This window comes from Portunus trituberculatus, chromosome 21, assembly GCF_017591435.1.
Source record: "Portunus trituberculatus isolate SZX2019 chromosome 21, ASM1759143v1, whole genome shotgun sequence".
NCBI lineage: Eukaryota > Metazoa > Arthropoda > Malacostraca > Decapoda > Portunidae > Portunus > Portunus trituberculatus.
The window spans coordinates 13,016,739-13,034,533 of NC_059275.1; the positions used below are offsets into that span (position 1 = coordinate 13,016,739).

Sequence of the window (17,795 nt, forward strand, 5' to 3'; positions counted from 1 at the left end):
TCAAGTTCATGATTCCATATCAGATATGAACATCAGATTACATTACTTTCATAGTATCTGTATGAGACTCCTTGTTGTGCATCACCAGTGAAGTAGTCATGGTGAAAAGTTAAGTAACCTGCCACATTCTTACCCTCAATTCATCTGATATGCTGGCTGTCTTTAGGTTCTGAAGTTTTACAGTTGAATTGAATTTAAACTTTATTGTTGCCTCTGTTTACAAAGAAGCAGGATAAGATGTGAGCGTGGGATTGGGCAAACGTCCATGAGTAAGTTTGAATCCCACCACGTGCTACCTTGAAACTTTGTCATTTGTCGAGTGGTTCAAAGTTACCTACATGGTACCCAGGTTCTAAATGGTCACACCAAAGATGCACTTAGGTGGTGATATGGGCTCTAATATGGGTACCACTTTAAATAAAGTTGACTACACCACTAATGGTTGGAAGCTGGACAGTGCTTCCCATATTCTTCAAATATACCTACAGGTACTATAGGCCATAAAATAAAAAAAGAAAGAAAAAATATCAGTGGATAAAAGAATAAGAAAAAACATGAGATGGAAGGTGGAATGCTACATCTTCCTTGTCTTCTATTCACATCTGTGCTTTCCTCTCAAGTAGTGATGCTTCAAAGTCCATTCAGTTTCATGCCCATTAGCCAGACAGAAGATAAAATTGTACTTGGGTTCACAAGTTGCCTTGCTTTGATAGTCTTGGAGGGACCACAAAGACACTGTGATAGAAATTACTGTTAAATTCTGCTTTTATCTGAAACATTTTCTAGATTATGATATTACTACAAATAACTGTAGCAATTTATTTAATAGGATGTGGTTGCATAGGTCAAGTGATTCTAGAGTGTTCAGGTTAAAGAGTCATGACTAATATTAAGTCTTTCCATAGGGTGGTTGTTACGGGACATCAGCGGGTCTTACTAGTGGCCAGACTCAGCTTAACATTGGCCAGGTAAGTTGGATCTTTTCCCAGGTGATGATGATGACTTATTCTGGAAATCACATGATAATTTTGTATTCTTGAAGGTTTTACTGCCTTGTCAACTACTTTTAACAGGTTTCAGTGGAAATTAATAAAGGCTTTAAAGAATATTTACATGATTATGATAACTGTTTAGGAAGAATTCTTTATCATAGATGGAAAAAAACACCAATATTTGTTTTGGAAAGTTTGTGGTCATTGTAGTTACAGATCATGCAGATGGTCACAAAACATCTCAAAATATATGCAATAGTAATTAGGAAGTATTTCTTGGATTTCTATGCTGACAAACTACTTAAGTGTCAGAATATTAGGGGTTACAGTTATCATCTGTTTGTACATATACGACATATAATGTATTATTATTCATAATGTTTATTAGTTTATTTTTCTTTATTTTTTCATTTATTTATATTATTATTTATTTAATCTATTTTACTATTTTTACACAACCTGACCATCTGAAGTCTGTATGTAAGATTGATTTTTAGTGTTGGAGTGTGTGCATGCAATACTAATTTTTGAAATTTCATTAAAACAACATCTTTTCCATAGCTATTCACTGATAGGTGAATATAGTTACTGTGTGTGTGTGTGTGTGTGTGTGTGTGTGTGTGTGTGTGTGTAATTCACCACAGTTGCCTGCTGGTCACCCAGCCAGTCTTCCCCCATTACAGAGCGAGCTCAAAGCTCATAGACCGATCTTTGGGTAGGATTGAGACCACAACACACACTCCACACACCGGGAAAGCGAGGCCACAACCCCTTGAGTTACATCCTGTACCTATTTACTGCTAGGTGAACAGGGGCTACACATTAAGAGGCTTGCCCATTTGCCTCACCGCCCATGGGACTCAAACCCAGGCCCACTCGATTGTGAGTCAAGCGTGCTAACCACTACACTATGTGTGTGTGTATTTACTTAGTTGTATTTACCTAGTTGTAGTTTTACAGGGCCTGGGCTTTATGCTCGTGTGGCCCCGTCTCCATATCTACACTTATCCAATCTTTCTTTAAAACTGTGTACACTCGTTGCAGACACTACTTCTTCATTCAAACTGTTCCACGTCTCAACACATCTTTGCAGGAAACTATACTTTTTAATATCTCTTAGACATCTTCCCTTCCTCAGCTTCTTACTATGCGATCTTGTGCTTCGACTGGCATATTCTTCTCTCAGGATCAGATACTCATTGTCCACTTGGTCCATTCCGTTGATCAATTTATAAACTTGTATGAGATCCCCTCTCTCCCTTCTCTGTTCCAATGTTGGAAGATCCATAGCCTTTAGTCTCTCCTCATATGTCATCCCTTCAAGTTCTGGGACCATTCTTGTAGCCATTTTTTGTAGTCTCTCCAGCTTCCTTATGTGTTTCTTTTTGTGAGGGGTCCACACTACTCCTGCATATTCCAATCTGGGTCTTATTATAGTACTTATCAGTTTCTTCATCATTTCTTTGTCCATGTAGTGAAATGCTATTCCAATATTCCTTAGCAAATTATATGTCTCTCTGAAAATTCTATCAATATGGCTTGCCGGTTGATTATTTTCTTCCATCGTCACTCCCAAATCCTTTTCCTTTTTACTTTCTCCAGTTCTACTCCATCTCCCATCTTATAGATTCCCACTGGTCGTCTTTCACTCTTTCCCATTTCCATGACATGGCTTTTGTCCACATTGAATTCCATCTCCCACTTTTACTCCATTCCCAGATCTTATTTAGGTCTTCTTGCAGTATTTCACAATCCTCTTTTTGCTTTATAACTCTGCACAGTTTCGCATCGTCCACAAACAGATTTATGTAGCTGTTCACTCCTTCTGGCATGTCGTTTATATAAATGAGAAAAGTATTGGGCCAATACTGACCCCTGTGGCACTCCGCTTTCTACTGCTCTCCACTTGGACTTCATATCTTTGACTACCGTCCTTATTTCTCTCCCCCTCAAATAATTTTCCATCCATCTCAATGTGCTTCCTTTTAAACCACCCTTCTCCTCTAATTTCCACAGTAATCTTGCATGTGGCACTTTATCAAACGCCTTTTTAAATCCAAGTAAATACAATCAACCCATCCCTCTCTCTCTTGTACCCTGTCAACTATTCTAGAGTAGAAACTCAGTAAATTTGTTACACACGACCGACCTTTTCTAAAACCAAATTGGCTATTTGATAATAATTTGTTGTCTTCAAGGAACTCGATCCATTGTTTCTTTATTACTCTTTCACACATCTTACATATTACACTAGTTAGTGATACCGGTCTGTAATTTAGAGGTTCTTCCTTCCTTCCGCTCTTATATATGGGAACCACCTCAGCTCTTTTCCATTCTACTGGTACTGTTCCATTTTCTATTGAGCATTTTATGATGTTGTGTATAGGACTTGCTAGTTCTTCCCTACATTCTTTCAGTATTCTGCCTGAGACTTCATCCGGTCCCATTGCCTTTTCTTCATCCAGTTCCTTCATTAACTCTTTTATTTCAAGCTTGGTTACTTTAATCTCTTTCATATAGATGGTCTCTCTATTACCCTGTGGTCTTTCAAATTTGGATTCCTTAGTAAAGACCTCCTGGAACTTATTATTTAACAGTTCTGCCATACTTTTGGGTCTTCCACCATCCCATTTTCTCCTTTTAACCTTTCTATTGTTTCTTTTTGTCTTATTTTTCCGTTTATGAATCTGTAGAACAATTTTGGTTGCTCCTTGCATTTTTCGACAATGTCCTTTTCATAGATCCTCTCCTCTTCCTTCCTTACTTTAACATATTCATTTCTTGCTATCTTGAAGTTTTCCTTATTTACTGCATTTCTATTTCTCCTCCACCTTTTCCATGCTCCATCTCTTTTCTCCTTTGCCCTGGCACACTTTGCATTAAACCAATCTTTCTTTCCTTCTTCCTTAGGTCTATATTTTGGGACATATTCCCTGACTCCTGTTTTGTATATTTCCAAAAATAAGTTATATTTCTCTTGCACCCCCTCAGAGTTTTCCATCTCCTCCCAGTTAGCGTATTTGAAATAGTTCTTGAGATTCTTAATATCAGCCTTTCTGTAATTTAATCGGTCTCCTTTGTATGATTCATCTCTATCTTCTTTTCCCTCTTCTATATCCATTTCTAATATTACATGATCACTCTTTCCCAGTGGGCACTTATATCTTATATCATCATTCATTTGTATACCTCTTGTAAAAACCAGGTCTAATCTCGCCGGCTCATCGTTTCCTCTGAATCTTGTGTTTTCCTTTACTTTTTGATCCATCATATTATCTATCATTAGGTTTAGGAATCTTTCTCCCCAGGCTTCTTCCCCCATTCCACTTTCATAATTTTCCCAGTCCACTTTTTTACAGTTGAAGTTTCCTACTATTAACATTTTCTCCTTTCTTTAATGACTCGTTAGACTCCTTATAGTGTCATCTATCATATCTTTATATTCTTGGTTGGTCCATGCATTTGTTTTTGGTGGCACATATGTTACAATGATTGTTAAGTCTTTTTTATTAATATGCATCTTAATATACATACAGTACTTCTGCTTTTTCTTCCCCATATTCCACATGATTTACCACCATCTCTTTCCTTGTCATTATCATGACTCCTCCTCCTCCTTTACCCCCTCTGTCTTTCCTCCATACGTTATATCTATTATCTATGCCTATTTTGATTGCCTCATTTAGTTTTTTTTCAGCCAGGAATACAATATCTGGTTTTTCTTTCTTTACAGTATGTAATCTTTTAGTTCTAATTTACTTGATAGAACCCCATCTATGTTCGTATACATCATTTTTAGTTTCTTGCCCTTATCACTTTTAGTTACACTTGGTCCACTGTTGCCTCTTCCTTCTCTCTTATATACCATTTTCTTATCCTGTCTCCTAGAATTCTCCCCAAAAAATGCCTTTTTTCCTCCTCTGACCTTTCATTATTTTTTTTCCCTCACTGCTGCCACCAATTTGTTGTATCTCTTCCTTTCTTCCTCATTCTTATTTTTCTATATATATATATATATATATATATATATATATATATATATATATATATATATATATATATATATATATATATATATATATATCCTTGCAGCCTTCTGTTTCTCTGAGTTTTGTTGTTCTATGTAATATCTCTTCTGTTGCTGCTTGTGATTTTAGTAGTATCTTAATTGGTCTTGTTGTTCCATCTTGATAAGGTCCCATCCTGTTAATTTCCTCCACTTCCTCCTCTAGGTTCTGCCTATCTTTGTCATTTAGATTTTTTAGTAGGTCTTTAACTGAATTCATTTCCTCCTTTTCCCTTCTTGGTCTATATTTTACATTTTTTTCTTTTAGTCCAAAGATGATTACACTTTTTTTTCTGCAATTTCCCTTACTAGGTTTTCCTTTTTCTTAAGGACTCCAATCATTTTATTTGCCATGTTCTCGTCTCTTTCTTTTAGTTGTTCTTGAATCACCTCCTGTAAGTTATCTTTGTCTTTCTTATCTTGTACTCTCCATGCCTGTACTTCTTTTTAATCATGTCTTGTACTCTTTCCTCTTCTTTGCTAACTAGATCTTTCAGGTCCTCTTTTTCTTTCTCTACTTTACGAAGTCCTTCATCCATTTGTTTCTTATATTTGGCTAGTTCTTTTCTCAGTTCCGCGTTCTCTGCTCTTAACCTAGCTTCACTTTCTTCCACTTTTTTTTTATCCTTTCTTTCAAGTTCATAAACTCTTTCTCCTGTTTATCGTTCTCTTTACTTCTCATACTTTCTCTTATCCAGTTGTCTAATTTTTTCTCCAAAGTTAAAACTCGTCTATGGAGGGCGGTACTTGTCTCATCAAATCCTCCGAATCTAGCCTCTTCCTCATTGTCATCATCATCCTTTTCTTGTACTCCTTCCCTATTCTCATACCTGCTTATGGATGTAAGTTCTTTCCTACTCATGGTGCCTTTCAATGTAGTTTCTGGAGACTATTGCCACACAAGTCACGCATTTGCCCAGGCCTCTGTAAACACACAACCTCTGGTATTGAGATCAGCTGATCGTGTGTGTGTGTGTGTGTGTGTGTGTGTGTGTGTGTGTGTGTGTGTGTGTGTGTGTGTGTTTCACTGTTTGATCTGCTGCAGTCTCTGACGAGACAGCCAGACGTTACCCTACGGAATGAGCTCAGAGCTCATTATTTCCGATCTTCGGATAGCCTGAGACCAGGCACACACCACACACCGGGACAACAAGGTCACAACTCCTCGATTTACATCCCGTACCTACTCACTGCTAGGTGAACAGGGGCTACAAGTAAAAGGAGACACACCCAAATATCTCCACCCGGCCGGGGAATCGAACCCTGGTCTTCTGGCTTGTGAAGCCAGCGCTCTAACCAATGAGCTACCGGGCATGTGTATTCACCTAGTTGTAATTTTACAGGGCCTGGGTATCATACTCGTGTGGCCCCGTCTCCATATCTACACACATCCAACTTTCCTTTAAAACTATGCACACTCCTCGCTGACACCACCTCCTCACTCAAACCATTCCACACCTCCACACATCTTTGTGGGAAACTATATTTCTTCACATCCTTCAAGCATATTCCCTTGGCTATCTTTTTACTATGCGATCTCGTAGTTCTATTTAAGTTTTCCTCTCTCAACATCATTTGCTCATTATCCACTTCATCCAGTCCATTCAACAGTTTATAAACCTGTATTAAATCTCCTCTTTCTCTTCTTTGTTCCAAGGTAAGCAAATTCATTTCTTTTAATCTCTCCTCATAGGTCATTTCTGCCAATTCCGGAACCATTTTTGTTGCCATTCTCTGCAATCTCTCCAACTTCCTTATATGCTTCTTTTTATAAGGGGACCAAACCACTCCAGCATATTCCAATCTTGGTCTAATTACCGTACTAATTAATTTCTTCATCATATCTTTATCCATATAATGGAAGGCTAATCCAATATTTTTATCAAATTATACGTTTCTCCAAACATCTTATCAATATGAGCCTCAAACTGCCCATGGTCTTGTATTATCACTCCCAAATCCTTTTCCTTTTCCACCTTTTTCAACACTACTTCTTCACCCATCTTATATGACCCTCTTGGCCGTCTTCCACTCTTCCCCATCTCCATCACATGACTTTTGCTCAGATTAAATTCCATTTGCCACCTCTTGCTCCACTCCCAAATCTTATCCAGATCTGCCTGTAAAATTTCACAATCTTCTTCACTCTTCACACACCTACACAACTTTGCATCATCCGCAAACAAATTAATGTGTGTGTCTGTGTGTGTGTGTGTGTGTGTGTGTGTGTGTGTGTGTGTGTGTGTGTGTGTGTGTGTGTGTGTGTGTGTGTGTGTAATTCACTGTTTGATCTGCTGCAGTCTCTGACGAGACAGCCAGATGTTACCCTACGGATCGAGCTCAGAGCTCATTATTTCTGATCTTGGGATAGGCCTGAGACCAGGCACACACCACACACCGGGACAACAAGGTCACAACTCCTCGATTTACATCCCGTACCTACTCACTGCTAGGTGAACAGGGGCTACACGTGAAAGGAGACACACCCAAATATCTCCACCCGGCTGGGGAATCGAACCCCGGTCATCTGGCTTGTGAAGCCAGCGCTCTAACCACTGAGCTACCGGGCCATGTGTGTGTGTGTGTGTGTGTGTGTGTGTATTTACCTAGTTGTATATTATAGGGTTTTAGCAGGGCTCATAGTGACCTGCCTCCTCATCTGATTTTGTCAAATTTTTCCTTAGATTTATGCAAACTTTCTACTGTTACAATCTCTTCATTCAAGCTGCTCCAGATGTCCACCATCCTATGTGGGAAACTAAACTTTTTAATGTTTCTCAAACATTGACTTTTCATGATCTTAGAGTGTCCTCTTGTCTGTCTATCTCCATTATCAGTTAATATTAACAGGTCTTGTCTGTCTATCTTTACCATACAGTTTTCTATCTTATACATTATGATTAGATCTCCTCTTCCCCATCTATCCTTCAAAGTTGGTACGTAGTTCCATTTCCTTCAGTCTTTTCTTCATAGGGTTATTTTTGCCACCATCTTTGTAGCTGTCTTTAGAATTCTTTCTAGTTTCCTGATATCCTTTGCATGTATGGTGACCACACCACTGCTGCAGATTCAAGTTGGGTCTCATCATACTGGTAATGAGCTTTTTCATCATACTCTTGTCCATGTAATTAAATGCTACCCTGATGTTTGTTAGTCTTGTATGTTGAAGCAAATAACCCATTTTATGAGTCTTTTTTGGGATCAGTGTATCTTGTGTAACCACTTCGAGGACTTTTTCTTCTTTCTTCTTCATCATAATCTCTTCTCCCAATTTGTTTTTCCCATGTAGGTCTACTATTACTTTTACCCATTTCCATCACATGACATTTCTTGGCATTAAATTCTAATTTTCCCCTTCGGCTCCATTACCAGATCTTATCCAATCTCTGCAATTCCATACAGTCCTCATTGTTCTTTATTACTCTCAGTAGTTTTGTATTGTCTGTAAACAAATTCATGTAGCTACTTAAGCCCTATTGTATATCATTAATAGATATTGTGAAACATTATTGGTGCCACCGCTGAACACTGTGGTATACCACTAGTGACTGTGCTCCAACTTGATTGGGTGTCTGTTATCACTATCCTCATTTCTCTTCCTGTTAAGTAGTCCCTCATCCAGTTAAAGATACTTCCCTATACTCCCCCTATGTGTTCTTTTTTCCATAAGTCTTCTGTGTGGTACTGTCAAAAACCTCTTTAATATCTAAATACACTGTGTTGACCTATCCATCTCTTCCATATACCTCATCTATTACTTTTATATAGAAACTTAGTAAATTTATTATACATGGTCTTCCTTTTTTTATAAATCCAAATTGGGTGTTATTTATGATTTAATTTTCCTCCAGATATTCCAGCCATTCCTCTTTGATCACAATTTCACAGATTTTTCCCACAACACTAGTCAGTGACACTGGTGTATGAAATTAGGGTTCAGTATTTTTTCTTCCTTTGTATATCACCAAAAAATAATAATATTGGGACTATATTTGCTTGTTTCCATTCCCTTGGTACTTTCTCTTCCATCAAGGAGCTGTTGAACACATCCCAAATTAGTTCTACCAGCTGTTTTCTACATTCTCTCAGAGTCCATCCTGACACTCCATCTGGCCCCATTACTTTTCTGACCTTTTCTAATAATTTGCTAATTTTCTGTTTATCTACCATAACGCTTCTTAACCCTTTCTGTGTCTGTTCATTGTTTGTCTCTTCTACATGCAGTGTGTGTGTGTGTGTGTGTGTGTCTCTGTGTGTGTGTGTGTGTGTGTGTGTGTGTGTGTGTGTGTGTGTGTGTGTGTGTGTGTGTGTGTGTGTGTGTGTGTGTGTGTGTGTGTGTATTCACCTAGTTGTATTCACCTAGTTGTAATTTTGCAGGGCCTGGGTATCATACTCGTGTGTGTGTGTGTGTGTGTGTGTGTGTGTGTGTGTGTGTGTGTGTGTGTGTGTGTGTGTGTGTGTGTGTGTTTGTGTAATTCATCTCGGTCGCTTGCTGGTCACCCAGCCAGTCTTCCCCATTACGGAGCAAGCTCAGAGCTCATAGACCGATCTTCGGGTAGGACTGAGACCACATCAACACACAACACACACCGGGAAAGCGAGGCCACAACCCCTCGAGTTACATCCCGTACCTATTTACTGCTAGGTGAACAGGGGCCACACATTAAGAGGCTTGCCCATTTGCCTTGCCGCTTACCGGGACTCGAACCTGGCCCTCTTGATTGTAGATGTTCAGATGGGTAGATCCTCAGCCATCACTCACACTGTATCCTGGATCCCACATAATAATTATTTGAGCACAGAACACAAAGGCAATGTCACACTGGTTGATCTTGAACAGTAAATAAAAATGAAAAACAAAATTTCTCACTCATTTTGTTTATATTATTTTTTTTCTTAATTTCTATTCTCTCTCTCTCTCTCTCTCTCTCTCTCTCTCTCTCTCTCTCTCTCTCTCTCTCTCTCTCTCTCTCTCTCTCTCTCTCTCTCTACTGTGAAGTCATTATGATATGATTTATCATATCCTAGAGAGAATGGAAGAGAGGGACTGGGAAAAGGAAGAGTGAAGGAAGGTTGACTGTGTGACCTTGCAGTCTTTGCATATCTATTTGGGGGTCTTTTTGGGGACTATGGCTGGGTTCAATTTTACTGGTAGATTATGGAATGATCATTCTTCCCATACAAGGAAAACTTCTAAATTATTCCCCACATATCAGTTATTTTCACATAAAATCTGTAGTTGCCAGTTCATGCCATGATGGTAGTATGTTGAATGCAAGGAATGTGTTCTCATGTTTCTATTTTGATTTAGAGTAGCCACAACCATGTGTCATCTTGTAGATACAGACAGACTTTTTTTTTCCAGCATCATATAATTTATAAAATGTTATTGTAAAATTACCTGCTATTTAGCTATTTAGTTTTTTTTATAGTATGTAAAATTAGATTTCTTTTCTTCTCTACACTTTTCAGATATATATGATTAAAGTTGTAATTTTGCTAAAAAATGACATCTTGATAATTTTAAAATATCTTGCTAATTTTTATCATGAAAGTAGAAATGGTAGATGTGAGCACTGAAGTTTTATTTAATGAAAAGTTTGCACCATTGCAGAATTCAGCAGTACAGCAAAGACCAAGTGGAATGGTGGATGTTCCAACACTCACCAATTTGGAGGGCAAGTATGGGTTCACAGTCTCCGTTGATGATAAGGAACGCTCCACCAAGAGTCCCATGTGGCTGGTATGTGGTATTTAGTAGCATGTGTGTTATTCAGTCATGATGTTTTGATGCCACTTAATGCCAACCATAGGAAGGAGGTTGTAAGAAATATTGCTAATATTTTCATCATATCCCCTGCTAACCAGTTTCAGCTTCATATAATAAATATTTCCTTCAAAGTCATTAATAAAATTTTATAATTAGAATTTCTTCGCTAATAAGCTATTGGTGTTAATGTAAGTTTATAAATGGAAAACTACAGTTAGAATACAAAAGAATGTTATTCTGATGACTGCGACAGCACAACTGGCAGAGAGAGGGGGGAGAGACCAAGGAGCCTTTGTTTACAACCACGTGTGTGGCTGTTTGACTATCAAGTATTTTTCGAGTATTAAATTGAACTTTTGTGTTTGATTATTGAAAAGTTTGACTGTTTAGATGTTTAAGTATTGAGTCTCCACTGTACGTATAGCTAAAAAGAAAGTGCTTGTGGAGATCATAGCAGTGTATTGATAGAGACAGAGGATGGATAAGTGTGTGGGCTGGTGCATGGTGTGAGGCGAGGGTAGGGTAGGGGAGATGAAGGAGTGATGCATGTAGCGGAATTCAAGATCACAGCTGTGTTTGTTTCTCGTTGTCTTGGCCACTCCATCTCTTCCTATTGAAGTCTGATTCTAATTCTTGTCAGTTTATGTCTGTAGGATACAAACATTGAGTGATGCAGGGGTCCTCCCTTAATGTGTGGGTAGGGTACCAAGAAAATGTGCTCATATATCAAAAACATACTAACCGAATAATATGTTATAAATAAGATTGAGTCCAGGACCCACCATGACTGAACCCTGATGCCCCCCCCTCCATAAGGGGCCCCGTATCGATCATTCCTGCACTACATTGTTTATGGCATCTTTTACATTTCTCATTGTTATGCACTGTGAACTCATTGAGTTAAATGTGCCTACTTCACGGAGCTTCTCACCTGCCTCAACCTTGGCTATGATGTCTAGTTTCTCTTGAAGTGAAAATATTTTACATTTCTTGATAAGCTATACCTGTAACATCCTTCTCTTTCATATTTTTGGAAGGAGCCGTATTCACAAACCTGTTTAGCAAACATGAAACATGAAACCATAACACAGGCAAGTTGGAACATAGCTGGACCAAAACATAAACACAGTGTTGAACTGTCTCGTTAGTTCTTTGTTATTTAATGTTTAATTTATATATTTTGACATTTGATTGTTAGTTTTGTTGTTGAAATATCATTTCTAAATTTGTTTTAATTTATTTTATTGTTTTTTGGCGTAAAAATTATTTTATTGAAAATATATTTTGTTCTAAATGAAAGTTTCTTTCGCCAAGTGCACATAAATTTGGAAATTTTGTGCATTGTACGAGTGATGGAAACAAAGTGAGGGTGTGCATAAAGCCGGAAATGCATCAACTGAGGTGCGCACTAATAGAAGACCTCTTGACGTAATTTTTCTAGCTCGTGATTCAAGCTATGACTCAACAGCATGAGGCCTTTAAAAATGGCTTCTAGGGAGAGAAGGGTATTTAATTTTTGGAAAAACTTCACAGAATGGTGATTTATGGTCTCAAGTACCGAGTAGGTGAAAAAGATTCAGAAGTAAAATTTTTGAAATATTCATCTAACCTCCCTTGCCTTCCCACACCACATGTGCCATGAAGATCGCCACCAAAAATTAGATAATATGAATTTTTACATAGTTGAACTTTTCTTTATTTAGGTAAAAATTCAGGGTCTTGGAACGGTTTAGAATTTTTTATATTGTTTCCTGTGGGATAAATAGTTTCGGACTTGGAACATTCTGGAATGTATTATGTTCCAAGTCCAAGGATCCACTGGATCTGACTTATCTAGTATCTGGCTTATTCAGGTCTGATGTTTACTGTATTTTAAGAAATGTCATATACCCCCAAAATTCCTTCCACATATCCCTGGGGATGTGTGTATCCCAGGTTAAGAACCATTGGCTTATGTTAAAGAAAACCTATGTTACTACACATTATTTTTCTCCATCTTTGTATATCCATCCTTTTTCATGGTAATTTACAAAAATATCTGGTAATTTTACTTTGGGTTCTATTTTGCCCTTGAAGATTATCGTATCTTATTAATTGTAATATATTCAAGGTGTTTTATACATTGTACTGATATGTACAGTTCATCAGTGTCTCAGTTGTCTGGCGCTCACTGACCAAAACTTCACCACTGGTAGTTTGGTAATTTAGTTTTTGTCATATGTCACTGGTATCACCTAAAACTATTAAATTCAGACTAAGATATGAGGGTTGTCTTAACTGAAAGTCATCTTATCCACCAAAATATACACTTGTTACAACTACAACAGTAAAGGCACTGTACAACCTTTCTGAAGTATTGCATAGAATTTAGTTTGTCTCATTACTTGTGTGGGAAATGTAAAATAATTCTAGTTATTTTAAATAGAAGACAAATTTTAGAGGTTTTGAGAGGAAGAACTTAAAGTGTTGTACAAGTTTATTTGGAATTATCAAAAGTCATCCCAGTGTTGACCTGTATTTAGTATCAGATTTATTTCCATGTATACCAAATGTTGTTTAAAGCTTTATCTTGTTTCACCTACAAAAATAGATTACATGGGATCCATTAATCTTGTAGCAGCCTACTTAGACTATTCATAATTGTATCACAGGGTGACAAATAATAAGTATCATGAAATTAATGAACTTTCTGCAGTCTATTGGCTGCCTATTAAACCAGTTACCTTTGTTTCTTTTCCAGATGAGCACCATTGTCAACAAATTGTATACAAACCTCAACAAGGCTGTGCCATTTGAGGTGAGGATGAATAACCCACCTACTGATGACGAGAAAATGTACATCCGAGCCATCCTTGTATTTTCCAGCCCTGAATTCTTGAGAACAAATGTAATTCGCTGTCCCAACCATGCAGCAATTGCTGAAGCAACCAATCATGGTAAGGACTAAGCTGTTTTTAAAACAATTCTTTAGAAGTTAATTGGTAAAGTATTTAAAATTATTTCTTAAATGTGTCAATCATTAAGCTATAAAAATGTCCCTGATTGCATTGACTTTCCTGTTTTACAGGAAGCTCTTTGTTAAGTTATTAAGTTATCAGCACACACAGTTGATGTAGTCAGTGAAAAGTGTAACAAAAATGTAGGAGATTTTCTTAGTTATTATGTTTTCCTGAAAACCAAACTAGATTGTTCAACACCTTGCAAGACAGCAAAGATCTTGTCTCATATAAAAAGTATTGCCCAAAAGAAGAAGTCTTGTCTGCCTCTAAAAATGTTTGATTTATGTAGTTGTAGGATGAATATAGCCAAGCATTGTCAATTTTTTTTTTATTTCAACCTTTATGGGTATTACATTATCAATAATTGAAGAAATCAATGCAAATGTATAATCAAACATCATAAGCAAGTGTACCTCAGTGAATGCATTTATCATATTGAGGATATAATAAGTCAACAAAATAACACCATCAGACATCCTTAATCTCATGCCCAATATCTACAATGAATGAACCTAACACAAGGGAGTACATAATACATACAGGCAACCCCCGCATAACAAATGAGTTACGTTCCTAAAAAAAACGTTCGTTAAGCGAATTTTCATTATGCGAGCCAATTATAACAAGTTTAACCCTTGACTTGAATTTCCATTGAGAGTAAACAAAGCGAGAGTGCATCATAGTACAGTGAATGGTTTAATGAAAGTAAAAATTATGAAGTTAAACATTTAGGCAGTTTAATTTAAGTCATTATAATGTACACTAATGTATGTATGTATGTAACTTTACAATATTGATGATCTTAAATTTATGAAGGGAGGGAGAGTGAAGCGGGAAAGACACTAACCGGCAACCTGTGGAATGTAAACAAAGGGCACATCATTGTACTGCATACAAAACTTATGTACCACATTTCCACAAGGCTTTCCATTTTATCCATTGCAGAGTCACGAGTTCAGGTGGTTCTTTTAGCTTGCAAGGAAGATATGATCTCATCAGCCTTCTTAATAGAGTCTGCTGACTTGAAAATAGTAGAGACAGTAGATGGAGTCAAGCCATGGTGGCAAGCAATACTATTAGTTTTCTCGCCTCTTGTGTCTGTGAATAATTTCTAGCTTTACTTCAAGAGTAAGAGACTTCCTGGTCTTCTTAGCAGTACTAGGCAACATTGCAGGGCGTTTTGGTGGCATGTAGAGCGAAGGAAGATGAGCTGCTGATGCTGTTTTTGTTTTGAACTAGGGGGAGTGAATGGTGTGCATTTTGTCCACGAGAGGCGCTGGTGTATTGAAAAGCCTGTCAGCTTGTGTGATTTGGCAGGGCTTTCAAACTTGGAAAAAATTACCTGGATAAAATTTCGCTAAAGTAAGTTTGGTGTTCGTTAAACGAGCAGATGGTAGTAAAAGGAAACATTTGTTGTAGCAAAATTTCATTTTGTGAACGTTTGTTAACCCTTTTGAGGCGGTGATCGTTCATGAACGGTCGCATCGGTACGTTTCATGCAGCGGTGATCGTTCATATAATCATGATTTTTGCGCCACTTCTTTAAACTTCCCGTTTTCTTACTCAAGTCGGAGGGCGAGTGTATGTATCAGGCAACACTGTCCACAAGCTGAGTTGCCAGTTTTGCTATTTCATCTCGGTCTAGGCTCACATCTTTCCATCTTGGAGGAGACATCTGGCAACCCCCATGACACTGCGGGTGGAACGTCCCCGCCACATGAGGGGAGATATCACAACAACGAGATGGATAGTGATATATACATGTCATTTGGGAGTGATGTGGATTTTAGTGAAAGTGAAGACAAGAATGAATGAAAGAAAGAAAAAAGAATGAGAGAGAGAGAGAGATTAGGAGAGTCGGGAAAGGCCTAGAGTCAAAACAAGCTGACACATCTCTCTCTCTCTCTCTCTCTCTCTCTCTCTCTCTCTCTCTCTCTCTCTCTCTCTCTCTCTCTCTCTCTCTCGTTAGGAGGGTAGCTCTCTCTCTCTCTTTCATTGGAAGTACAATTTCTTCACCCAAAAGATATTCCCAGAGAGAGAGAGAGAGAGAGAGAGAGAGAGAACGCTGGTATCGCATGGAGGGTTGTTTCTCCACGGCGGGTTACATCGTGGCTATCAGGAGGAATATTTGATAAGCAATAACTTTGCTGTCAGAGATTGTAGCAAGCTGCAAAGTACATCATTGTATTCAGAATTTCAAAGAGAAACATATTTTCATGAGTAAAACTATCTCCTGTGATTTTTTTAAGTTTATCATTTTACCCGCAGATGGGAATGATGAATTTGTAATTACCCCGTCGCACAAGGGTTAAGCGGGGATTGTCTGTACTTCATTGAACTTACGGCATAGTCGTCCCAAACGTTGCAGTCATAAAAGACATTAAACACCACACCCATGTACAATCTCCAATGCCAGGATTGACACTCGGTTCAAGATCCAATCACTACAACTGTGGTACAGTGATCCTGGGGAAAAGTATAATGGTAAAGTCCAAGCTGGACTACAACTGCCATCAACACAATGAAAGCAAAGCCACTGCAGTTCTCACTAAACAACACACTCAAAATTTAAGTGCCAAAGCATGCAGAAATACTGAACTACAAACATATCATTCATGATACAAATTTTGAAGTGCCGAAACATACATGCATACAAATACAAGCATCAAACATATCATTCATGATACAGTAGTCTTTGAATTGTAATAAATTTGGTCTCATGAGATTCAGAGCACTTTTACATTAACATCTCACCATTACATTGATGCACAATTAGGAGACATGACAGATGTTTTATGAACACTGCCATGTACAGCTTTGTATAAACTTTCAGTAACTGTTCTGTACTTTTCAGACTTTCCTTACCCAAACCATGTGGTGAGGGCAGACCACCCTGCTGCTCTGTACCAGGAGAGTCCCTCAGGCCGGCTCTCTGTTGTGGTGCCTCTGGACCTGCACCAGAACAGCCCAGATTATGCCCTCATCTTGCTGCGCTTCATGTGCCTTGGTTCTTGTGTTGGTGGTATTAACAGACGACCAATCTCTATTGTGCTTACTTTGGAAAATGGGTTTGTATTTACCTGGCTTTAGTATACAAGATTTGAGCCATTCTTATGATAAAACATAATGAGAGGAGAGTCAATACCAACTCAGCTTACTTGGCATTGATCATTTATAGCAGTGGTTCTCAAACTATGGGTTGCAGGGACACAGGAACATTATCATGCTTTCAGTTTTTCAGTGTATTTCAGTTACTAAATTGAATTACAGTACCCTCCTGAGTTTAGCGCTATCCGAGTTTCGCAATCTTCGAGTTTGGCACTTAGTCCTAAATTCTTACCATCCCGAGTGCGCTGCTTTGACAAGTATCGGTCGCATTTCCTTCCGGGCGGCGTCACGTATGCTGCCCCAAGACTCCTGCAGTTGGCTGACTGAGCTGACCACGTGTGCACGCGTCCTTAGCCCTCTTCCACCAGCATCTTGATAGTTCTTATATGCAAGCTAATTAATTGTGATGTCAGGAAATAAAGGAGGCACTGCAGCATGTGGCTCAAGAAACCTACTTGCAAAAGGAAGCAGGCCAGAGAGGCAGGGTAAGAAGAAAAGACTGTTAAACATGAAGGAAAAAGGCGAAGTGTTGGATAAGCTTGATGCTGGAATGGGACCTGTTGCCGTTGGAAACTTGTTCAACATTAGTGAGTCTACTGTTAGAGGAATAAGAGCGAAACGTGAGGAAATAAAACGTTTCCTGAAAGACGCCGAGGAGCTCTGTGATTCAAGTTGCTCACATCACGCATCCTACAAGCAAGTTGATGGTAACAACAGAACACTATTTGAAGAAATATATTGTTGACAAAATGACCGAAATGTGTGCATATCTTCTGGTAAGGTAAGACAGAAGGCAAGAGAAATATATGCTGCAGTGGCACGTAAGTTAAACATTGACAATCCTCCACCTTTCTCTGCTA

The 17,795-nt window shown here is 38.2% G+C and overlaps 1 protein-coding gene across 7 annotated transcripts in view; it reads left to right on the forward strand.

Moving 5' to 3' along the window:
• LOC123507053 (tumor protein 63-like) overlaps positions 1 to 17,795 on the forward strand; it is a 36,850-nt gene that overhangs the window by 13,252 nt on the left and 5,803 nt on the right. For 4 of the 7 annotated variants that reach the window (XM_045259579.1, XM_045259584.1, XM_045259582.1 and 1 more), the window contains 4 exons: positions 906 to 968; positions 10,658 to 10,801; positions 13,569 to 13,764; positions 16,682 to 16,895. In XM_045259579.1, the coding sequence (XP_045115514.1) occupies positions 906 to 968; positions 10,658 to 10,801; positions 13,569 to 13,764; positions 16,682 to 16,895 (617 nt within the window). The remainder of the gene's footprint in view (positions 1 to 905; positions 969 to 10,657; positions 10,802 to 13,568; positions 13,765 to 16,681; positions 16,896 to 17,795) is intronic. The other 3 variants (XM_045259580.1, XM_045259585.1, XM_045259583.1) reach the window with 1 other exon arrangement.